General features: G+C 43.6%; 2 protein-coding genes across 2 annotated transcripts in view; one reads left to right on the top strand and one right to left on the bottom strand.

The window, feature by feature from the left end:
• Window positions 1-3877: 3877 nt before the first annotated feature.
• Window positions 3878-12394, bottom strand: TMEM130 (transmembrane protein 130; the record flags this gene model as incomplete). The annotated part of the gene is made up of 8 exons (XM_079542929.1): window positions 3878-4054; window positions 4752-4864; window positions 5781-5983; window positions 7993-8077; window positions 8712-8881; window positions 9481-9649; window positions 10053-10343; window positions 12322-12394. 8 exons carry the CDS (start codon window positions 12392-12394, stop codon window positions 3878-3880), a joined length of 1281 nt encoding a protein of 426 aa, XP_079399055.1.
• A 1796-nt stretch (window positions 12395-14190) lies between these two features.
• The window catches only part of TRRAP (transformation/transcription domain associated protein), a gene marked incomplete at both ends in the record, with an annotated part of 71695 nt that continues 60760 nt past the window's right edge, over window positions 14191-25125 (top strand). The window contains 16 exon segments of the mRNA XM_079543012.1: window positions 14191-14290; window positions 14932-14981; window positions 16233-16343; window positions 16863-16967; window positions 17643-17726; window positions 18476-18532; window positions 19123-19248; window positions 19507-19584; window positions 19816-19904; window positions 20800-20896; window positions 21246-21384; window positions 22142-22220; window positions 22708-22942; window positions 23279-23606; window positions 23731-23828; window positions 24470-24664. Of these exon segments, the coding sequence (XP_079399138.1) occupies window positions 14191-14290; window positions 14932-14981; window positions 16233-16343; window positions 16863-16967; window positions 17643-17726; window positions 18476-18532; window positions 19123-19248; window positions 19507-19584; window positions 19816-19904; window positions 20800-20896; window positions 21246-21384; window positions 22142-22220; window positions 22708-22942; window positions 23279-23606; window positions 23731-23828; window positions 24470-24664 (1971 nt within the window).

The raw sequence follows: 25125 nt of genomic DNA, 5'->3' as shown, positions 1-25125 counted from the left end.
CAGGTTCCTCACGCAGGCTGGTGGCCGACAAGCATCGCCTCTGTGAGCTGCTCAGGGCGGCAGCCAAAGCTGCGGGGTTCGTACTGACAGTGGCTGCGCATTTTGCTCACACGCCACCGCGAGGAGCTCCCGACAATCCTGGCTGGCAGAGCGCGGTGGCATTGCTGTATGTCGGGAGCCCCCTGCTGCACAGCGCACCCACACTGCGGCCTCTGCCAGAGCAGGGCTCCCTGCCGGCACGTTTTAGACCTGGATTTTGTGCGGATAGCTGCACCTGCCTCAGCAGCACTTCAGGGCAAGCTCCGTGCTGCTGCACAGCTCCCTTTTGCCTGCTGTACATGGTGACAGCAACACTTCCGAGCAAACGCATTAGAAACTGTTCTGGCTGGGGTATTCTTGAGATCAGAGAAGCCTTCTAGTAGTGTTCTGGTGTGACTTGCTCATGGAGTCGTCTGTTGTTGTGCAACTGTGGTATTTTGTTCAAAACCCTATGCATCGTTTGCTCTGCTTCTATGCACTGCTGTGGGAGGTGTGCGCGCCAGCAATGAGCACACTCAGCTCAGAAAGAAGTTTCTGGAGCTTCTGTGTTCCCACACTGGTGTCTTCGATGTAAAAACCCACATCTGCAGTGCTCAGCGAGCTGTCAGAGCCCGGCTTTGCAGGACTGGAACACTTCTTTGACAGCTGCAACATAGCACTTCAGTTTCCACGGAAACTGGGCACTGGCTCTCTGAAATCAAGGTGAAGTGTTGGCTGATCATTGAATAATGCTGAACATTTAAATATGAATTTCTTCACCTTACTCTTTCAAAGGCAATAATTGCCATTCCTACAGCATCCAGCAGATACTAAAGAAGTCTCATGAATTCCAAGTGTCACAGCTTGGGCTGCATAATCCCCTTCCAGAGAGAGGGATGGATTTCAGCTCTGGGACACAGCCTTATGTGCTGCTGCGGAGTTGAAGGGCTGCTATGTGCCCCTGTCTGCTGCACCACTGTTCCTATGTTCTTTTGTTCTCACCATACATATTCATACCATACCTTTCCAGAACATTCTTATCATCAGATGCATTTCCTGGAAACTAATTCTCAATTGCATAAACTTTTTATCTGCTCCCACCCTCACACATCACTGCGGTGTAATTGCTCTGGCTTTGCGCTCACCGGACTCTTGTTTTGTGTCAGTGAGTTTCATGGTTTTGCTGAACATTCCTTTTTCCAGGTCACCGATTTCTGAGGTTAACAAAACGAACCCTCCGCCGCTCCCTGCTACGTTCCACTGATCTCCTCGCTGTATCCGGAGCTGCTCAATTACCTCTTGTCTTCAATTTCAGAGGCTTTTATTGAACCCACAGATCAGTGTTCTGTGCAGGAAGCAGTTTCATATTAGATTCAGGAACATGTTCCTGAGAATGTTTCTTACGCTTATACCTCAATTTGTTCAGGTTGTTTAAATTTTCTTGCTTAATTTGCTTCTTGACATGTCCTTTCAAGTGTACTTTCTCCACTTCTTTATTTTTTTATTTGAGAAGAGTTGTCCATCTTTCTGTGTTCCATTCTTTTCCTCCTGCTCTTGAATAACGTCTTCTACTGTGTGACAGCCTTGACTTGGCGTGTTGCGGCCCTCCATCTTTCCCACCCTCCTGAATCCCTTCACTCCTTTGCCACCTTTTGGTCATTCTAGGAACAGAAGAAGAACCAACGTTCTCCTGAAGGGCATTTGCTCTGTTTTGCTCAGTAGGGACCTGGGGATTTCCCTAGGCCCATCTTTTATCTGTCACATCACTAAGTCCACACCCCTCAATTTTTTTGTCTGTGGGTGATATCCACCTTAGCCAGGCTTGGTGCCAGGGGTGATAGCTCAGATGTGTTGGGGAGAGCACAGAGACCCCAGTCAAGGAAATGACTTGTGTGACCTAACACCACGTGAGGCCTTTGGAATAAAATAGGTATTAATGGAAATTAGGGCAGAACACGTATCTTGATGTTTGGGTATCCTCATCCTCCATCCAAAATTACCTCTATTTCAGGTATCTACAACTGACAGTCATTGCTCTCTTGTAGCTACTGACTTTTCTAGGAGTGTAGCACGGAAGAGAAAGACTTCACATACTCATTAGCGTGTCAAGGTGTTGTTTTCAGGTGTATTATCCCAGGAATGGTCACACTTCTGCCACAGACTTCTTAAACAAGGCCAGACTGAACTTCTGGTTGCAGAGAGACACTGCAGTCTGTGCAGGGCTGCTGTCACTCTGAGTTGTGTTTTCACATTGGTTTGCATTTCCAGTGCCCAAGGACTGTGTAGGCAGCTATAGAACTCTCTGACATCCCAGAACAGTTGTGAACCTTTGGCAGGGGCTCGGGTTGCTGGTATCTCAGGAGTAGGCAATAAAAGCAAGGCTCCTGAGAACAATAGCTTCTTTGCTGGTCTAAGGAGAGGCACATTTTAAACAGTGACTGAATATGACTAAAAATAAGAACTTGACACTGGGGCACGAGAAGGAAGACAAAGGACACTGCTCCTAACCAGCAGGCTCACTTACTTACAAACATAGCTTCTCTTCATAAAACCAAAACCAAAGCTGAAATCTGTTCGGCCCTGGAGGACTTCTAGACAAAAACTTGGATTTAGTGGATCAGTTGTTACTTTAGATGATCCTGATCCACTTTGCATGTATCACTTAGAGAAGCCCCTTTGAGGTTATGTAATTCCATTCACAGAGGAACTGAGATGCTGGGCTTCCCAAAGGAAATGTGGAAGTTGGATGTGTGAAATAAGAACTGTGAAACCTAATGGTAAATCCCTTCAGTCAAATGAGTGCCTCTCATTCAGTGCACTGGATAAATTGTGACAGGTGAAAAACCCCAAGCCCAAGTCAGAGGTGGCAAAAATGTCAGCACTGTGTTTAAGAAAAGAAATGGGTCCCAAAACAGTTCAGTGTAAAAAAAAAAATAATCTCTAGGGTACTCTGAGATACTTCATAGCATGAAGAAAAACCTGGCTGAGCAGGAAGCTGATCATAGAAGACAGTCTGCAATGAACAAGGAGTTTATACAGCTTGAACACTGACTGTGAATTGAGCGTGTTTTGCTGAGCACTTTGAGCTGCAAGTTACTGCTTTTTTTGACACGGGAGCTTTGGTGACCAGCTGGGTGGTAACATAAGAAAGAAAAGAAGAAGGAATGTTATGAAAAAATGCTACTTATACAGACTGGAGTGGTCTCAGACTGCTGGAGGTGCAGAGTCTTTCACAGTGGCTGCTGCCATCCCACCGGGCTCCTGTGAGTAGCACTACCTTTCCAGGAGCAGGTCACCAGCTACCGCAGTCCCACACCACATTAACTTAACAAAGGGGCCTTTTAAGATGGAGGAAAAAAGACAACGTAATTACGTAGTCTGCTTCACTGAAGGACATAGGCTGAAGCCTCACCCAAGCAGGACAAGTTAGTTCCCTTTTAGAACCACCTTTTGGATGACTTGCATTTCAAACACCAGTAGTGTTTTTACAGCATAAGAAAGAGAAGTATGTTTGTTTTAAGCATTTTCTTTTTTGAAACATACAGCAGAAGGAACAGAGAAATTACAAGAGGTAGTGAGTTGAGCAAATAAAATAATCTTTCATAAGAATAAAATGCTGCTTTCACAGCTGTAAATGTATACATCCGTATAATTTTAAAATACAAAATTACTTCTGTTGTGTTTCAGGCTCCTTCTTTTTTGGATTATATAATGAAACACTCAAGTGCGGGACTTGGTGAAGTGGTTTACCTCATAGCATTGGCAAAAAGAAACCATTCATGCAGCACTGGGCTTGTAACTCATCACAGGTGAGAAAGTTAAACTTGGAGTCAGTGTAACCAAAGTGCAGTTGTGTTCTTCACACCGTGTACATTTTGACCGGCTTGTAGAAAGAAAGTAGAAATTCATGACTCTCCCTGTCAGCTTCTTGAGATGACTGAAGAAAACATGATCTGCAACATACTTGGCCGCAGCCTGACTCTGAATGAGAAGACAGGCTTCTATCAGACAGCGGAGAAAAGTCAAAGTCAGCTACCTGGAAAAGGAACATTAATGAGAATGTTTTTAATTCCAGTCATACCAGTTCAAGTGAAACCAGGCAGAATACTCTGGGTTGGAAATGGCACCTGGCCCTCAATCAGTTTCTATCAGAAATCTATTCAAAGTTGGTGATAGATTCATACCAGCTGGACACAAGGATTGCAGCAGCCCTCCTAGAGGTCCATTTATGCGTATTGTGGCATGATGTTACCTGTATGAGGTACTTTCCAAAGGGCCAAGAAGCTATCTTTGATTTGGGAGCTCATGCCTTATAAATATGAACATGTAAAAAGCTACACAAGGGAGATGGAAGGGCACCAGCAGAGATGAGGATGACAATTTAGTGTCACTTCAGTTAACATAACCATCCTTTTTTACTGTTCCATATCCCTTCTCGTCATCCCTCTGCTTTCTTCCATGTAACCACTCCAGATACATCCTCTGGAAGGTGTACTTCAATTCAAGCACATGCTTAGGAACTTTAACTAACTAGACGTGATAGCCCTGGGAACTTGAATTGCAGTTTTGTTTCTCCAGAAGCCTGCTGGATGTTTTTCTCCATGCCTGTTGCTTAAACTCTGCCAGCTCAGACAGATACCAGAGAAATGCTCCCTCCCACTCTGTTTGCCTGAGGATGAAAGAAGAGACATAGCTGAAAGCTATCTAATTACTATCCCAGCTCAAAGTAATACCTCCACAAGGTCTTTCTGTTGTGTGTTACTTCGAAAGGTCGTGTACAGCACCAGTCCTACCATCACTGAAACCAGGGTGAGGCACAGCAGGACAAAGAAGGCTGGCTGAATTCCTGGGAAAGAGCACAAGGGGACATTCCTGGAGTGATATAATACACTGAGAAGAGGCAACAGAAGAAAAAGATGTCTTAGGAAAACTCTTCACATTTTTACAACAAAGGATGTGCGTGCATCAGGGAACAGATTTTTCAGCCTAGATTACTTCAGATCTTTCTACAATCAGAAAAGTAGGAATATGGGATTGCAAGGGTCAGCTTAAGCAGGCTAAAAAAGCTGTTTAAGTTTTAGCCCTAACTCCCAAGAGTGTCTGTACCTCTGTCATGCCCTGAATGGGTAGGGAGGAATCTTGATAAGCATCATCTTTGTAACAGCTGGTAGCCCTCAGCAAAGAGGATTCTACCTCTATGCCCTGAGCGTACATTACTGCCTCCTGCAGTGAGCAATCCTAGATGTATAGAAGTGCTGTCCCAGTGGGATGTTCTGTAACTGTTCTGTTATCATAGTCCAGCTGACTCCTGGCCAGGTCCTCTTTCTCAGATGAATCAGAGCCCCACGAAGGGCAGCAAACAGGGTGGCCTGCAGGGATTGCTGGCTGAGGGAATAGAAACATGTAATGAAATGGAGATTAGAGAAGGCTACCCTTAAAAAGAATACTAAAAAGAATTCAGGCTGCTTAATTAAGGGAGTGCTACAGCCACTTATGTTTTTGCGCTTATCCTCTCTAACTATAAGAGAGAGAGACTATTTAAACTGAAAAATATGTAATTTAAATCTTCCCAGGGAACGCTTTAGCTTCAAGACACTCTGGAGATTAAGGGTTCAGCAGGATACAAAAAGCTCAGAGCAATTACAGTAGGCACAATATAAGCTTTCCCTTCTCTTCATGCTTCCTGAAACCTCATCAGCTGCAAGTTAATGCCTGAGACAGACAGAACCCTGGACAACGGGGAGCGTGTGGCTGCAGCTCACCTGCTGGCCGCACTTTTATTTCGTGGTAGGTCTGCAGCATCGTCACGCCGCTCTGCACCCGGACGCTGAGGCAGTACTGCCCGGCGTCGCTGAAGGTATGGCTGAGGTTGTAGCAGGAGCCGGCGATCCCCACCAGATGGCACTTCTCGCCTTCTAATGGAATGCACTCGGACTTTATAAGCCAGCATAATGCCAGCGGGGGGCTGAAATGACATTTAAGAACGAACAAACCACAACAGCGCATTGAAAGCTCCAAAATTTTCAGCTAACAGCTGATTAATCACTGGGATAAAACTGTAACAACATCTTAGAAAATAATAAGGTTAATCTAACTACAAATAGAGAAGTAATTAACAGCGCAATTACTTGGTTCATAGTGTTTGTCCACTGAAAAAAAGTCTTTGTGATGCTTTTATAACAGCAGTCCTTTCAGCTGAAAGCTAAATACCTGGGTGGGTCATAGGCAGGCCATTGTGCATAGCAAACCCACCTCCTGCTCTAACAGAGATAAAAGCAATCTTTTTTTCCCCCCTCTTCTAGGGGAACATAGGTTGGTTTTCTTTGTTCTTTTCACAGTGGAGATCACTGTGCTACTGAAGAGCACCTGAGACTTCTGATTTAACAAAAAAAAAAGAGGAAATAAAAGAATGTGAATTGACCTCTGTACAATGGACTGACAGGATAGTTAAATAACTTGCAAGGATCTTGGTATTACAAAAACAAAAAGATTTCAGTTGTTGTCAGGCTCTCTAGCTACAATCCACATTATGTCTGCATGCATTCTCACTGCATCTAGCTGATGCCATTTATTTACACTGTCAGGTCCTTGCTCCAACTGATTCTGCTTGGACTCCCCCTACACACTATGGACTTTGATTCTGATGACAGAGCTGTTCTTTACACTGTCTTACTAGTATTTTGTTCCTTATCTGCTCAGGTTCTGGTAAGAAAGCAGCATGTTTATGTGTTTGATGACACATCTCTCAAGCCTTTGTTGTTGGTTTTGTCACAAACTGCTGTCACAGCAGTCCCAGCCCTGCTGCTAGAGGATAGGTCTGGCAAGAACTGATGGCCATCTTGAGTCAAGCCTGGTAGCCTGTAATATTTTTTTTAACTATTCATATTTACTTGCATACTTGCAATTTCCAGTCCCTCAAAGTGCAGTCCCCTTGCTGAGTGCAAACTGTGCTGTGTATCTGTATCACTTCTGTCTTTGGTACACGACTGCATTGGGTGCTGCTCCCTCTGTCCCGCACCCCTACCAGCAGCCCTGCTCTTTTCTGGTTTGTTTTTGGAAATCCACCGTTGGGCAAATCCGCTCCCTGTAGCAGAGCACAGGTGAGTTACTCTTCTGGAGAATAAATTTCTTTGTGATCATGGAGATTTTTATGGTGAAGGCACCTTCCTGAGTGCTTCAAATGTTACTTAAAATGCTTCTGCTATATGAGAAACCCTCACACGTTCTAAATACTGCAGCTTTAGAGAGCTTGTGCTCAGAGCAAGGTGCTCCTGAGTCTCCTACATTCCTACAATGGTAAGTGATTAGTTACCCGACTTAGACTTTTCCCAGCTCATTACATTGCAATGTGACATTTCCATTTTCCTCTCCTTCCTTGACTCATTTCTCTTCAACAACTTCATCTTTCTCTGGACTTTTCCTTCCAAAGATGACTTTAAAAACAAAACACCCTGCTCTCACTGTGCGGTGCCCCTTTCTCTTATTCATCTTCTGTCAGCCTTTACTTTGTCAAACTGATTTCTGAAACTCACCACTCTCATGTGCCAGTCAAGGGCTGCTGCCATTCAACAGGACTCTGACTGCAGTTTGATTTAATTATGAGGAAATTAATTGGTCAGGGATAAAAATTCAAAAGAGAGTTTAAAAATGTCATTGTTTCCACTATCTTCCTCTGGCAAGTTCTCTTTCAACATTCTATTTACAAAGGGATAAAGATAACCTTTGCTTTCTATACGAGGATTTGATGAGGAGATGAACATTTTAACATCCTTCTTTTCTGCACAGATGTGGGCTCTGTCAGACTCTTAGAGTTCATGGTATTTTAAGTCAAGAAAAAACAGGTATTCAACTGTGTTCTCTTCAATGAAGACTTTAACAAACAGTTCTGTGGGGTGCAAGTGACTTTTAAGGAAACAGGAGGAAAAAAAGCTTAGATAAAGTGTTTTGTGCAAAGCAGTAGTGTTTGCTACTTACGTGCCATTGATGTGAAGAGATAAACTCAAGTTCTCCATGACGTGAGTCTCTCTGGAGCCCACTACGTGAATGCTTTTAACAGCATCTGAGAGGAAGAAAGCAAGCACATCACATGGAACACAACCTGAAATTCACTGGTTTTCCAGTAAATGTTTCATCTCTTAGACCATGCAGATGATAGCTGCATCACTCACACAAACAACAGCTTCCTCACAGCCCGAAGAAAGAAACCTACTGGTAGAGTTGTTAAAAGTTTTCAGAATGCTTTGTGATTTCTTTTTTGAATGTAATCAGGTACATAATAATGCACGGGATTATTGAAGTGTGTTTGTTTACAACTGACCAAATCAATGAAACTTTCACAACACTTGTTCTCACAGATGTATTTTTTAGGGATATTCATCATAAATTAAACAAACGGATCCTCCATAAGTATGATAAACAAATTATTTGAAGTTTTGAGTATATTTGAGTCTGTTACAAAAGACAGTGAAACTTCTAAGAAATGAAAAAGAAACAGAAGATTTTAGACTTTTTTTGAACCAGAATGGTGCAAAGTCCATTTTAGAATGCAAACTCTTCATTGAAAAATACTGACCAGTTCATCCACTTGAATCAGCACCTATGTTATGTTACCACCTTAAAAACCTGCCATCTAGATTGCATCACTACGCACATGTAACATTTTATTTTGAGCGTGCAAAATGTTTTATAATTACCTAGCAGCTCCAAAGCAGTGGTAAAATCACCAGTTTTCTGCACAGTTTCCGTTTCATGTATGATGCTTCCAATTTGCTCCCATTCTGCTATGACTTTGAGATGCACTGTGCGATTCCCCGTGGTGGAGTAGTTGCAGTAGACAAAGGGCTCCTTGGTAATCTGATAAACTCTGTGTGCAGTGTGAAAATCAAAACTGAATTTTATCAAGTATTTGCTTATTTCTGATTTAACATTGAAAAAGGAGTATTTTCTTTAAAGCCAGTGGTAGTCAGCTATGATTCTAATTCTCCTTCATGTTCTCATCAGTAAGGATTAATGTCTGTTGCAGTTAGTAAAACCAGTAAAACTATAGTCAGTATCAGACTCACAGTGTATTTATAGAATCAAGGATAGTGCTATAGGACTTAAGAAAATGGAATAGGAATAAACAAAGATGAAAACTACCATTAAAACAGGTGGACTACAGCTAATTGAAGTATTGAAAAGGAAAAATAAAAGATATTTCTTTTTAAAAAAGGAAGATAGAAAGAAAGATGCAGCATTCAAAAACTGGATCTTGTTTTTCTATTTGTGTTTGTGCTGGACATAAATTTGTACTCAAGAGAAGGCAAATAGCTGGACATCTTTTATCCTCCCTGCTGCAGGGTCATAGCAATGGGCAAAGGCGTGTGTGCCATCCCGTGTATGAACAGCATTTCTCTCTAGATGAACAGCTGAATGAGAGGCACCTTAAGTAATCATTAAAGAGAACAAAGTAACCACACCTACCCATCTCCGAAGTCCCAGTTGTAGACAAATGAAGCTGACTTGAAGTAATCACTTGGATCATGAAGACAGAAAGAAATCCGTGTCACAGCACCCATAGAAGAGCTGGAACCATGCTTGATAAATCTGCTGTCTTCTATCTGGGCAATGGTAAGATTCCCTGTGACAAATTCTGCAGAAAATTAAGGTAGACAAAGAATGACAGCATGTATCACTTTCATAGGATGCTGTGTGTACCGACACGTGACTTAAAATACACAGCATAAGTCTTTCTGTGCCCCAGTCCAAACAGTTAAGTGTATTTTTGATCTATTACTCAATGTTGTTACACGCAATGAGATTACTTGACTTACGGAAAGTTATACAGTGGGACAAGGTGAAGCTTCTAATAGGACTGAGAGAAAAAATCCTGGACTGACTGAGATAGGCAGCCTGCAGCACGGCCCAGTTGGTACAGTGCTGGCCAAAGCCTCCTGCAACGAAGGCCTACACAAATCAAACTGCTGCTGGAGGCCATATTTCCGCCTGGCTTTCCTTTTCTGATGCTAGCGAGGGCAGCAGCAATTCTGCTTTACCTGTGATCTGAAGCATGGTGACGTTCCTAGCAACTGGCCGACATAACCAGCAGTTTCTGTGAGTCACCCAGACAGATACGGGAAAAGCCCCAGGAAATTCACCAGTCACGTTAATTACGGAGTGCAACCGCTGCTCGGATTTCTCTATCAGGATCAGAGGAGCATAAATCCAGTTAAAGTGATACAAGTTTGATACAGTGCTGTCGTTCTTCGTCCTCAGAATGGCGTGAAGAGTAGCTTGAGCTCCTGTTGTGATGGGACCATTGTTGGTGATTTCCAGACCATACTGCTCTGTGAATTTCAGAAGCAGGACAAAAAAGAGAGATGTTGTAACTCAGTGCACCTTACCTAGTTAGCTGTGGTTATGTGACTCACAGCACTAAGTTCAAACTACCACCTTTTTGCCATTTAAAAATCTGGAACAGGAACTGTTAAGTACATGTATGCATTCCAACATGACACATCCGTTAGAAGGGGTCCTAGAAGTGTCAACAGTAGGAGGGAGTCTCTGATTAGAACATCCCAAAAACTCTGAGGAGTTTTTAGAGGTACAGTTAGGCTATAGCTATAGGCCCAGTGTCACTAATGGTCTAACAATGCTGTCATTGAGTTTCCAGCTACTGGAAGAAGGCCACGTTCAGCTCTAATTTTGGTTGTTCCAATTAATTTATAATTAAGCACAACTCACCCTGACTCAAGAAGCTGAAATTCAAGTGAAGGAGAAAGCAAAACTTTTCAATAATATCCCCTCCACATCTTTTTGATTTCTGCAGTGCTAGTGAGGAGCAGAGTGAAGAAGCCAAAGGTGAGGATTCAGAACAATCCTTTGCAGCTACAGAAAACAGAAGTTACCAGGCTGGCCTCAAGAAATCTCTCACTGGGCAAACCATTATCCTAAAAAAAATATGGACTTCCAAAGCCAGGTAAGATTTCATCCAATTGCTTCCCCTGTCAGCTATACTGAACAGCTCAACCTCCTCCTAACTGAAAGTAAAACATCAGTACAGCTGTTTCTTCTTTATAATCTATAAGGAGACTCCACAGCCTCTCTGGGCAGCCTGTTCCAGTGCTCTGTCACCCTCAAAGCAAAGAAATTTTTCCTCATGTTTGTGTGGAACTTCCTATGCCCAGTTAGTGCCCATTGCCCCTTGTTCTGCCACTGGACAGGATTGAAAAGAGCCTGGAAATGAATGTAAATGAAATTTACTGAGCAGATGGTGAGGCTGTGGCACAGGCTGCCCATCCTTGGAGGTTCCTGAGGCTGTGGAGGGGCCCTGGGCAGCCTGAGCTGCTGGGGAGCAGCCAGCCCATGGCCAGGGGTTGGGACTGGATGGGCTGTAAGATACATTCCAACCTAAGCTATTTTATGGTGAAATGATCTGCTAAATCGAAACAAAACACGACAGCCACTGCAAGCTCTGAAGTGGGACAGAGCTGTGAAGGGGACCTGGTGTTTTGCCACCCTGAGCAGTTCTCCTCCCAGCTGTTCTCTCATGGGAGAGCATGGGGGCAATGCTAGACAGAGCAGTGTGCAGCTGTGGGGCTCCCTCAGTCTTCCAGCAGCTAACAGATTGCTCATGGGGACAGGAGGGAGCAGTGGGCCAGCTAACCCCTGCACTGCCTTTCCTGCAGCCCTCTGGCTGGGGTGGGAGAGGAGCACAAAGCATCCGTGTAGTGCCCTCACGTTATTCCAGGGATTGCAGGTTCTGAGCAAATCTGGATGCAAAAGAGTGGTGAAAAACAATTTTCACAGTACTGACCAAACTAGAACTCGTCAGTTGCCCTCATACAGGGCAAGGAACAGCTCTGAGTTTGTTCAGCTTCTGGGGTTCCCAGAGGAAAATGTGATTTAATGAAACCGAGTGCTGCGAGGTTCCAGCTCTCTAGAAGGTTCAGGACGTCCTCCGCTTCTTCTCAGCGAAACTTGCGGAAAAAAACAGCCGCCTCGCGGTTATCTCCTTGAGGCTATCGCCGGGCTCTGCCCAGCCAGGGTCGACCCGCCGCCGCCGATCAGTGCCTCCCCCACGGGCACGGAGCTCAGCAGCGCTCCGCGGTCCCTTCCACCTTTCCGACCCGAGACCAAAGCGGGAGCTGTATGCTGCCCGAGCGCCGCGGGAAGCAGAAGCGCTTCCCGGCTTCGGGCAACCATCAGCCCCCGGCCGGCCCAGCTCCCCGAGGTGACGCAGCCCGTCCCCGCCCCGCCGTCCCCGCAGCCCCACGCCCGAGCGCCTCTCCATCTCCCGGGGCCGCAGGCCCTTCTCTCCGTTACCCGGCGCCGCGACGGCACGGCAGAGCAGCAGCAGCGGCACGGCGGGCAGCAGCACGCAGCTCAGCCGCAGCATGACGGGCGCTCAGCGCAGGGCGCTGCCCTCGAGGCCGCCCGCGGTACTGCGGCGCTCCGTCCGTCCGCCCCCGGGGCCGCTCCCCCTCGGCGGCGCCCAACCACCCCCAGGGGGAAGGGCCCGCGGGGCCGCGCCGTCAAAAGTCTAGACGCGGACGGCCCGGGGCCGCCCCGATCCAGCGGTTGGCAGCCCTGCCCGCCGCGGCTCCGTGACCCGCGGGGCACCGTCTGACCGAAGCCCCTCCGAGTTCTTTGCGGCGCTGCCCGGCTCCGCGGGCGGGGGCGCGCAGTGCTGTGAGGGGGCGGTGCGCGAGCAGCCCCGAGCGCCCAAAAGATCCCGCGGGGCGGTCCGGCCGTGCCCCGTGCCCTCGGCTGCGCGTCCCGCCGCCCGCGGCCGCTGCGCTTGGGGCGGACGCTCCTCGGAGAGACCCGGCGGGGCCGCGCAGCCCGGGGCAGCGCCGCTCCCCGCGCGCCGTGGCGGCGCTGCGATCGATGGCTGCGCTGCGCTCCGCCCGGGGGTGCGCGCGAGGCGGGCGGCGGGAGGAGGCGGCCGGAACTGAGCACGGGAGCTTCCGTTGCGCCCATGCGCCGCCGCCGGGCTCCGGCAGCAACAAAGGAGGAGTCGGGGGGCCGCGGGGTGAGCAGCGCGGGGGGGTGGCGGGCCGGGGCGAAGCGGCGGGGCGGCGGGGCACGGAACTGAGGAGGAGGAAGGGCCGCCGTCCGGCAGATCCGCGCTCGGAGGCCTTGGGCCGCAGGGAGCGCCGGCACGGCCGTTCGTTCCGTGTCCGTGTCGGCGGGGATGGGGGCGGCGTGATGGCGGCGGCGGGGAGCGCCGGGCGGTGCAGGTAAGCGGCCGCGAGCGGCGGCGAGGCCGGAGCCCGAGTCCGAGGATGTCCGAACGCGGGTTGCTGTGCAGGCGGGAAGGGCCGCGAGCGGCAGCTCGGCTGCTGGCAGCTCCGGCTGCGGGTCGCTGGTGGGATGCGGGTCGGAGGGCAGAGCGGCGGAAGCAGAAGGAAGGCGCTGATGCTGACATGGATCTTGGGAGCCCAGAATGGTTCCGTTGGAAGGGAGCTCTGAGGTCGCCCCGCTCCGTCTCTTTGCTGTGGGCAGGGCTGCCAGCTCCCAAACCGGGCGGCAGCTCCGGCTGCCCATCCGTGCCCTTGGCACCTCCAGGGATGGGGCAGCACAGCTCTGCGCAGCGCTGCCGGCACGTCACCGATCTCTTGGAGAAAATCTCCCTTCTTTCAGTTTAAAACCATTCCCCCTTACCCTGTCACTGTCTACTCGTGTAAAAAGTCAGTTTCCTTCTGGTTTATACGCTCCGTTTAAGTATTGTAAGGCTGCTCTTGAGTCTTCCCGCAGCCTTCTCTTCTCCAGGCTGCACACCCCTGATTTCCTCAGCCTGTCCCCGTCCAACCTCTGAGCATCTCTGTGCCCATGCCAGCAGCTCCGCATCCCTCCTGAGCTGTGGCCCCAGGCCTGGGTGCAGTGCTCCAGGTGAGGCCTCAGAGCAGATGCAGAGAGGGCAGATGGGAAGAGCTGGGTCGCCTTGCTGTTTGGAGGTTTGTGCCTGTGCTCCTGGGTGCTGCACACACCAGGCATTGTTCACGTAGGCCTGCAGAGATGTGCCCTGTGACTCTGGGAGTGAGATATGTCCTCTTCAGTGTGTTAGAAGAACGGGTTTGGGTAAGATGATGACTGCAATTGAGCAGGTATGTAAACTAACACACACATATATATTTTGTAGGCGTGTTGATCTTGATTCTATGTAGTGAAAGCTGATCTCCCTCCTCCAAGATGGCATTTGTTTCAGCACAAGGGCCCACAGTGGTGGACCAAACCACTCTGATGAAAAAGTACCTTCAATTTGTGGCTGCTCTTACAGATGTCAATACACGTAAGATACAATTTTTTCTGTATTGTAAGTTAAATCATAAAATCATTTTTGAGCTGGAGGGGACCCTCAAACTCATCCAGTGTAACTCCCCCGCACTGAGCAGGGACACTGAGCTCCATCAGTGCTCTGATCCATCCCCTGAGCTTGGATGTCTGCAGGGACAGGGCATGACCAACATTCTCTGCACCCTGTGCCACTGCCTCACTATCCTTATTGTAAAAAACATTTTCCTTACATTCAATCTAGATTTCCCATCTTCTAGTTTGAAACTGTTTCTCCTTTTTGTCTTATCGGACTGCTAATAGAATCATAGAATTGTGTTCACTTGTGATTTGTTTCACGAATGTCTGAATATTGTTCAAAAAGTTGACAAATGCATGCTAAATTCGGCTTAAATTTTGTTAAAATACTGATTTTTGAAGAAGCAAAGTGATGAATAATATTTCCTTGAGCCAAAGAGAGAGTGAGTCGTGTGTGTGGTTGTATGACAGGGATGTTTGTGAGAGTTGTGTGCCTTATAATTTGGCGGTGACAGCTAAACTGATAAGATCTGATTGCTTCTTTCATCAGTGAGCCTGGTACTTGCTTTCCTGATTTAGCTTTGTATTTATTTACTTTTTTGTTTGAATTTCCTTTTTCAGCCGATGAAACCAAATTGAAAATGATGCAAGAAGTCAGTGAGAATTTTGAGGTAATTAATAAAAAAAGCTGTCCAGGATGGCAGTCCTTACGGTGCTTCGTGTCAGTCAGTGTGACATCTGGTATTATGCAGTTAAAAGATTCGTATTATTGTTGTGAGTTGTAAATTCTACTATAAAGCACTTATGTTACTGCTGCATTTAGCAGCTACCCAGATGTTTGAAGAGTTCGTCTTTGAACTTGAGAGCTCTTTTGTTCTGTAGTCATTGTTCAGTGAGCATTTAAATAAAGGTGACATCACAGGTTTTCTTTTTTCTATTGAGCTGAGTGATCTGAAATCTGTATTTTAAGCATTGTTTTATTTATTTTGAGTTTGTGTTTTGTTCTTGTGATGCAAAAGGCCCTCTGTTACTCCTGAATAATCCCACGGGATGGAAGTGAGGAGCTGTCAGATGCAGTCTGGCAACAGGAGTGGAGATGACTCCGGTGACATCTCTTGCTCAGTGATAAATCAGGTTTAGATGAGCACCAGAAACAAAGTTGAGAAACAAGTTAAACCAAGCATATGTTAGTCAGATGGTACTGTCACTGAACACCTAGTTAGAATGAGTGTCTTCTGAAATTGTGGAGAACTTGTTCTTTTGTGGAATGAATAAATGCAAGATCTTAGAATAGCTGTAATGCTCTCTTTGTGTTTTTAGCTGTGATAAATAAGAATGAAAGTGCTGTTGCTGTAACAACTTTTGTCCAAATCTGTGTTGTTTGAAGTGATCTTGCTTAGTCTGTGGCATGGACACAAAAATACCCATTCTAGTGCTCTTTGATGTCATCAGATATTCTTAAGTAAGCTTTATGCGAGGTGCTGGAAGTGCAGTGCTGTGCAGATTTCAGTTGTTGATGAGCTTATCAGTGGAATCTCCCGTCCAGCAAACTATTTTGTTTAGGTTAATGCAGTGAAATGCAATTAGAGCTGTCACAACCGTATTATTTGCATTAAAAAAGTTAAAAGGCTTCATCCTTGCTTAGTGTGTGTAAGGGACTGAGCTGTCTGTGACCGTTCTGCAGTAGTTTGTGCACAGGCTGAGCAGAACTTACTATTACAGTAAGTGAGTATCTGAAAATATCTTCCTGGGGTTTTGTGTGTCCTTGTTTCAAAGATGCTAGCTCTGTAGTATGTCAGCAGATGCTTAAATACAACATCTGATAAAATCACTGAAAATGTTTTCTGGAAGCTTTGAATGTAACTTGATACAATCTGTGGTAGTGTGTTATGTCTTCATGTTTTCATTTTCTTTTGAATTAGAATGTGACATCATCCCCTCAATATTCTACATTCCTGGAACACATCATCCCAAGGTTCCTCACCTTCCTGCAGGACGGAGAAGTTCAGTTTCTGCAGGAGAAGCCAGCCCAGGTAAGCTGTGCAGAGCATCTCTGCCTTCTGCAGAGCGTGCAGCAGGCTGCTTGTTCAGTGATGCTCTTGGTTAGCCAGCGAACCAACTTCTGTACTACCTTTGTTCTTAAAAACAGATCTGTTGTTTGGAGAGAAACTGAAAAGTCCAGTTTCTGAATACGTTGCTTTTAAACTTTGCCATCATGCTTCTAAGAGCAGTGGGGGGAAGGCTGGATGCTGGACTTGGCTTTCTTGCTGATAAGTTGTTACACTTTGTAACAAAAGGCAGTGGTTGAGAATCCATGTCATTAATGGTTTACTGGACTTGCTTAAGGAGGGCATTTTCAACAGTGATTGTTACATTTGGCTTATTCAAATAGGAAGCATTTTGTGTTTGTATCTACGGGCCAGCCTGTGCAAAGTAAAGTGGTGCTCAAGTATGGAAGTTGAAAACATGCATCCATTAACTGTTGTTTTTTGCGGTCTCCTAAAAAATCCCAGCAGCTCTTGATTTATTTAATTATTTCTTGATTTAAACAGCAACTCCGGAAATTAGTGCTTGAAATAATCCACAGAATACCAACAAATGAGCACCTTCGTCTTCATACCAAGAATATCCTGTCTGTGATGTTTAGATTTCTAGAGGTATTTATCTTTGCTTATGGGTGTGTGTGTATATTTTCTTTTAAAACTGTTCCAGATTTGCAGAAAGTTCTACTTCATCTCCAGAATTGCTGGGGGTGGGTTTTTGAGAGTAACTGCATTGGCTGTGCTTCTGGAGCAAGAGTGGAGCGACATTCTGCACTTACTTACTGTCTGTAGGATTTCTGATTTCTTCAAGTTGTCTTTTTTCTCCCTTCCTTGGCTTTTAATTTTGCAGGGAACTGTTCTTTATCGCTTGCCTTAGACAACATTACATTTATGCGCATTTTTTTGCTTAGCTTGTGTAGATGGAAATGCTTTGTTCTGGAGACGTAGATCTGCTTCTTACTCAGCACTGAAAACATTGTTACTCGAAGCCTGCCAAAAATAACATGTTATATTTGGGGATGTCTTGGTGTGCAAATGGCTCCACTTGTGCTTCTGTCTGTGATGCGTAGTCAGGTCTGATGGTGTTCAGCCATTCTGGTTTTTATTCCAAAAGGGATGAATTTAATTTATTTTCAGCCTTCTCCAGAGGTTACAAGGTAAAGTTAGATCAAATTAAAGGCATCTTGCTCATGCAAATCTGCAGTAATGGAATGAGATAACTGTGCTTTTATGGGGTTTTGAAGTTGAAGAATGCAATGGTAGACTCACTGAAGTTCCGTTTTTTATCAGACGGAGAACGAAGAAAATGTACTGATCTGCTTAAGAATAATAATTGAATTGCACAAACAGTTCAGACCAGCAATCACTCAAGAAGTAAGTGATCAATCGTGCTATGTTACTCCCATGCTCTTTTCAGAATTGCTGTGTGTTCTATTTCTGCTGTCATTTTCTGTTTGTTGACCTCTAGTAACCATATATTAGAAAACCAACAGCAAAAAAACAACCCTCAAATACTTCATAGAAGAGGATTGCACAGTGCTAAGCAGTCCAGCACCCTGTGGAGGGTAAAAAAACAACAAAACAAACTGTTAAAGTCTGGTTGCTTTCACTTCAGGTGTTTATGGGTACTGTGTTAGCATGGGAGCATCTCCAAAAAGGATAAAACACCCTCAGAGGAAGAGAGAATTGGTGCCTTTTTGGTTTGTGAAAGAAAAATCCTGGAATATTATCGTCTCTTATTTCCTCTTCTCTTTCCACACTTGTGTCACTCCTGTGTCTCAAGAAGGAGTTTGCATGAAAGTCTGTGTTTTTCTTCTTTTGCTTTCTTTCCTTGATTTATTTTTTTTCCCTCAGAAGACTTGATTATTTTCTAGTCATTATTCCTATTTGTACCACATTGGGAAAATGTTGAGGTTATAGTCAAATTAGATTCTTTCCAAGTCAGTTCAAGTTAATGTGAGTGGAACAAAACAGACTTGGAGAACTTCAGTATCCCTTTTAGATGTCACGAAAAGTGAACTCCAGTGGTGGCCAAAGGTTGCATGTAGTTGTACTGCTGCTAATAAGGCATTGTAAAATTGTAAGTTTTCAGCTGTGTGGTGAAGCACCTTTTTCTTTCCTAGATCCATCATTTTTTGGACTTTGTGAAGCAGATTTACAAGGAGCTTCCTAAAGTTGTGGTGAGTTTTTTATTTCCCAAATCACCCTTGCTGTAGTCAGGGAACTAAATCCTCTGTCTTAATTTTGCCTCTAAATGAGTTTAATTACTTCTACATCTAATGATTCAGTTAGTTTTAAGAAAAATATTTAACGGAAATACTCCACAAAACAGAGAAATTTAGACTTTGATTTAGAAAATCTTGTTTCTGTAGTATCAACAGTGTGAGAAAACCAAGGTGCATTTGTTTAATAAAATACCATTCTATTGGCTTCACCAATCTCCAAATTTTGGTTGTTGTTTTTGTTTTTTTTGAGGGAAGGCTGCATGACTTACCTTCCAGTAGAGTTCTTCAACTTGCTTGATCTCTGGAGGCCGTTGCCTGTTCTTTCTGTCAGATTACAGCTGTCTGCTTCAATGTTTTTCTTTTCTGCTTCCTGCTGTATGGGAGCAAAAGATTATGGGGGATGCAGTCCCAGCAACCTTCTGGAGTGAAGGTCCTATGTAGGAGAAGATATCTACAATGAGCTGTGGGGAAAAATTATGTGGAAGCATTGCCTGGACTGTAACTAGCATGACTGTATTTCTCTTCTGCTCTTTGTCTGCTTCTAGGGTCGGTATTTCGAGAATCCTCAGGTGATTCCTGAGAACACTGTTCCTCCTCCTGAGATGGTTGGCATGATTACAACAATTGTGGTGAAGGTGAACCCGGAGAGAGAAGACAGTGAGACAAGAACTGTAAGTATTCAAACTGAGATTGCAGTAGGCTCTTTTGGTTGGTTTTGTGTATCAACCTATATTTGTAGAAGATTGAAACCTGTCATATATTTGCTATGCAACCACAGGATTTTTTATTTAATGTGATTACTGAGTGGCTTTGTGCCCCTTAAATCTTCTGTAAGTGTATCTATTAAAATGAGCAGTTTCTTTAAAAATGCATTACGAGCACTTTTAAAAATCAACAAACTGTTTATAAAACATGTATTCTCTTTTCAGCATTCCATAATACCCAGGGGATCTTTATCCCTGAAGGTCTTGGCTGAGCTACCTATTATTGTTGTTCTTATGTATCAGGTTAGTACAGTGTTGTGTTTTGCACCTAAGCACTTCTGGTTACTCAGTTGTTGTGTAACTTCCCATGGCAAAATGTAACCAATATTGAGATTAAAATATGGTGGAGTAATAATACTGTGAGATTTTTTCATTGTCTTTCATTAGCTTTCAGATATGTTGAATGCATGAATGAGTTGCATGTTTCTCTTGTTTCTCTAATTATACTGTTTTTTTCTTTTTTTTTTTTTTAAGCTCTACAAACTGAACATTCATAATGTGGTAGCTGAATTTGTGCCCTTGATTATGAACACTATTATAATTCAGGTTTCTGCTCAAGCCAGGTAAAAGTAATTCAGTACTGCTTTGATGATATATGGAATAAACTTCCTTAACCTGCTATTCAAGGTTACTTGAAATATTTTTATCTTAGATGCTTTGAGTTTTGCTTCTAGTCTTAGTGCTTTTAATCTCAGAAATAACAATGATTATTTGATGTAAAATTGTCCTACAGTGACACTTTTGTACTTGAGGTAATGGGCAGATTTGAATATTTCCATTATGTGTCACTGAGAAGATTCATAGTTATGAGCTGCCTCCCCATTTATTGTTTGGTAGGCATTTTTTTTAAAATGGAGCTTCTGACAGAAATAGATGTTAGCACAAACAGTGCTCCATGTGATGGAGACCACACGGCTGGGACTTTGGAGCTATTTATCTTCAGGAAGCCACCAGTGTTACAGTCTCGCTTTTCCAAGTCTAGCTTGTGTGGAGCCATGTGGTGCTGCAGATGTGGGCACTGTTTTGCCTGATTCAGAGAGATGTTTCTAAAGAGCAACAATGGTGCAGAGCAGTGCAGCAAGATTACTATCTCTGTCTTTCCCTGTCTGCTCAGATGATCTGCATAAGTGGTTGAGACTTGAAAGACGTGCAAGGCTTTGGGAAGGAATATTGCTTGGAGAAAAATGGCCCCAGCTAGGGGTAGAGAGGCAGCTGTTTGGTGCCTGTGTATTAGCTTGGTGTTCTGCAGGGGGTTGAAAATTGTGTGGTTGCTTCAGGGTTGTGCATTTCTATTTGAAGCATAAAATGTTGGGTAAGTGGGCTCTCCCATCATGAATTTATTTTCTTAGGGAGCAAGAACTTCAGTTTAAGGTGATGTAATTTGATACTGCCATGAATTTTCTGACCAAAGGTATTAAGAAGGGGGAGAAGAATAACCACTGTTCAATTTGATTTCAGGCAACATAAACTTTATAACAAAGAACTGTATGCTGATTTTATCGCTGCTCAAATTAAAACCTTGTCTTTTTTGGCTTACATCATAAGAATTTACCAGGTAGGCTGCATTTTTGTTACTTCGCTACTCTTAAATACAACAGATCTCTCATTACTTTGTGGTGGGAAAGCCACCTGTGTGAGTGCTGTGCTTCAAGGGTTGGAGAGAAGAACAATTGGGTAGTAAAAGTAAACCTGACCATCTGTAGAGCTGTACTTGGTTATCCTTTCAGAAGTGTTCTGATGTGAATGCAAAATAAAAGCATGTATGGAATGGCTACTGTATTTTATTTTTACAAGCAGACTTCCTGGAGAGAAGTCACTGAATTTTAATTCAATGTTGTATTGGAGATGTGAGAAGAATTTTAAAGTAGAGTATAATAATGATTGTATTTTCATTATTTTTATAGGAATTAGTGGCTAAATATTCTCAGCAAATGGTGAAAGGAATGTTGCAATTGCTCTCCAATTGTCCAGCAGAAACAGCACACCTCCGGAAGGAGCTTCTGATTGCTGCTAAGCACATTTTAACAACAGACTTGAGGAGCCGTATGTACTGCTTTTTTATGGTGTATCTGTGCATTGAAAAGATTTCAACTATTTCTGTGTATTTAGGAGGTACATTTGTGTACCTTTTGATGTGGGCTATTACATAATTCTCATTACTTTGGGAAGTGAACTTTGCTTTCAGTTCTGTTCTTTTTGGGTGCCTCTCTGTACTTGAGGTTCTGCTTTTTGCTGCACTTTGTGTTATAGAAGTGGGATCGTTCAGCCCTTCCTGTCATTGCCATTATCTGCCCTTAGGGTGGAGTGAACTAATCATTCAGTGACCTTTTTGAATTCTATATTTAGAAAGAAAAGAAAAAAAAGCTTCTTTGACCTTGCTTTTTCATTTGAGTTTGTTACTGATAGCTCTTCAGTATCCCAAGTTCCATATATTCTGTCTCACATTCTGGGATAGAGCTTGCATGATGACACAAAGCAGCATTTTCATGGGCAGTAACTCATCAGTTGCTTCTAAAAAGTTCTGTGAAGTTGAGATTAATGGAACCACTTTTTCCAGCTGTAGCTGTTCTGGTTGTATCCACAGGGTTGCTTTGAGTGTTCTGTAAAGTTACTGAAGGAGCAAGTGCCAATAGAGCTATAAGAGTTTGATTGAAAGTTTACACGTTTCAGGAGTAAATTTTATTGCCAAACTTTTGTTTCAGTATGTACAATGAGTTAATGCTTAACAAATTTATTTTAACTCTTTCTTTGCTACTCATTATATTTAGTTTTCATATTCTTTCTTTTTTTTTAATTATAGAATTTATTCCGTGCATGGACAAACTGTTTGATGAATCTATATTAATTGGCTCTGGATATACTGCCCGAGAGACACTGAGGTATGGCAGAAAGGTTGGAATGTCTTCCTGAGTGCCTGCCGTGGCTTTCTTTCAGGGTTTGCTAATATTTACCACAATGTCTGTATAGAGTTTTAAATCTTTATATAGCTCATTTTCATGAGATCATGAGTAATCAAGGATTAATTGTGAAAAAGCTTACCAGCATTGCTTCCCATGACATGAAACATCTGAATTGTTATGGAGATGAAGTCGTGTGCAGGGGATGTTCAGCAGCGGGTGAATAAAGATCCAAGTAGTTCTAATATTGGCCTTGTGGGATGGATTAATGCTTCTTTGGTATGATACAGATTTTAATGCTCTTGTGTAATAGAAAGAAACTCAAAACAATGTGTTTGCATATAAAAACAGAAAATTGTAATTGAGAATCTTGAAAATAGATCCAGGTGGTGATTATTGGTTGAGTCCAATTAGCAGCTGTTATAATTGTCCTCAATGTGTTTTGTTTGTTTCTTGTTTTTCCTGGCAGGCCCCTGGCATACAGTACACTGGCAGACCTGGTGCATCACGTCCGGCAGCATTTACCTCTCAACGATCTCTCCCTTGCTGTCCAGTTATTTGCCAAGAACATTGATGATGAGTCGTTGCCTAGCAGCATCCAGACAATGTCCTGCAAGCTCCTGCTAAATTTGGTAGACTGTATCCGGTCTAAAAGTGAACAGGAAAATGGAAATGGTAGAGATATTCTCATGAGAATGTTGGAGGTACTGGCGTGTTTAAAATTCTTGATAATGTACTGAATAGCCTAATTAATATTTTGTAGTATATTACCAATCACATCTTACTCCCTCCTTTCTTCAGAAATGAGGATATGCCAAAACAGTGTGTTAACACTTTGTAGTACACTCAGATATGTTTGCAGTTTTTGAGCCATTCCAGAAATACGGTTGTAGATCTTATTGGTCTAAGTATGTTAAGCTGAAGGATTAGAATTAGAGATTTAGAATCATCTTTAATTCTGAAGTAGGAACTTACTTTCCTTTTTCTCTCTTCCCCTCTCCGCTCTGCTCTTCTGTGTCCTCTCTCCCCCGTCCCCACAGGTGTTTGTTCTGAAGTTTCACACCATAGCACGATATCAGCTTTCAGGGATTTTTAAAAAATGCAAACCACAGTCTGAGCTTGGAGCAGCCGAGGCTGCACTGCCTGGAGTGCCAACAGCAGCAAATGCAGCACCTGTTCCTGTTCCATCTCCTGCTCCGGCCACTCCGGTGGCCCCTGCGCCCGTACCTGTGTTTGAAAAGCAGGGGGAAAAAGAAAAAGAAGACAAGCAGACTTTTCAGGTCACAGACTGCCGAAGCTTAGTGAAAACTTTGGTCTGTGGTGTGAAGACAATCACGTGGGGCATAACGTCATGCAAAGCTCCTGGTGGTAATGCTGCATAATGTTTAGTTGCTCTTGACTTTTAAAATTCTGCAATTAAAACTCTAGCCAAAAACAAACAAATAGTATTTTTAGTATGTAACTGCTGCTGTATTTTTTTGTCTCCTTTCAGAGGCACAGTTCATTCCCAATAAGCAGTTGCAACCTAAAGAGACTCAAATCTATATAAAACTGGTAAAATATGCAATGCAAGCTTTGGATATTTATCAGGTATGCGCTCTGACCCCATGCCATGTCTATTTTATGCATTTTCTGTGTTAGATCGCTTAATAGTTGTTTGTCAGCTAAAATACAGTTCACACTTGTAGTATGTTTTCATGAAACCTTTCATTTCTGGGCCGTGTCTAGTGGGAAATTGTTTGAATTTCAGAGTACTTATCACTTGCAAGAAGCAGATTATTTTCATAACAGTTATTGTTGGCTATATTTAGGCTGGCAGGTCAGACTAAAAATCTTTTTTATGTGGTAGATTAAATTTCTTCTCCAAAGAGATTTTTTTAAGTTCAGTTACCAGCTGAAGCATTCCCTTGGCACATGTTTATCTTTAGAAGTTACAGAAAGTGTTGCTGAAATGTAAACGTACACGATTTAGAATCCAGTAGCTTTACAAATGCAGAGTGATATCTGCTGTTGTTTTTTTTGCACTCCTCACTGTGATTTTGAAGTCTGTGATCTTCACACTCCATTTTCATATATTTATTGTCAATGTTGGCTTTTGTGACTTCTAGTTGTATGGGAATTGCATGTGAAACTTGTATAACATGAGTTTTACTCAAGTCCTTCTTTAGGAATAGCAGGGACAAGTTGCTACAGTTCTGTAACTGATCGATTCATTTTCTCAATTGCCATAGGTTCAAATAGCAGGAAATGGACAGACGTACGTTCGAGTAGCCAACTGTCAGACAGTCAGAATGAAAGAGGAAAAGGAAGTTCTGGAGCATTTTGCTGGTGTATTCACAATGATGAACCCATTGACTTTTAAAGAGATCTTTCAAACTACTGTTCCTTATATGGTGGAAAGAATCTCAAAAAACTATGCTCTTCAGGTATCATGTTTGTTGTTGTTTTTCTTCTCCAGTTGATAATAACCAGCCTGTAGAAAATGCCTCCTGCCTTAGAGTACCTGAGGCTGAAGAGGAATTATTAAGTAATAATGTTGAAATTAGCATGAAAGAATTGAAACGTTTTATAAAAAGAAACTGCACAGATGGGTTTTCAAAAACTTTCCAGGTTAAGTGATGAAATACAAACATGAGCACCTCAAGCTGGTACTTTTATTCCAAGAAGTATTAAACGTTCTGGAATTCCTGTTTCTGAGTGAGATTGTTGTGTCAGCGTTCTGATCTAGCGCTTAGCAGAACACAGTTTCTGCAGTACGCATCTAAAATTTAAATTTAAATTATATGCACAGTTCTTTTCCATTGAGGATAACATGAATTGTGTGCACAGCAGGGAAGTTGGGGTGGAGAAGCAGAATCTGGTAGTATTTTTTAATTGGCAGTGTATG

The sequence above is a fragment of the Tetrao urogallus genome (assembly GCF_951394365.1).
Source record: "Tetrao urogallus genome assembly, chromosome: 15".
NCBI classification, from domain to species: domain Eukaryota; kingdom Metazoa; phylum Chordata; class Aves; order Galliformes; family Phasianidae; genus Tetrao; species Tetrao urogallus.
The sequence above is the reverse complement of the archived record's forward strand: the minus strand, read 5'-3'. Positions and strand labels throughout refer to the sequence as shown.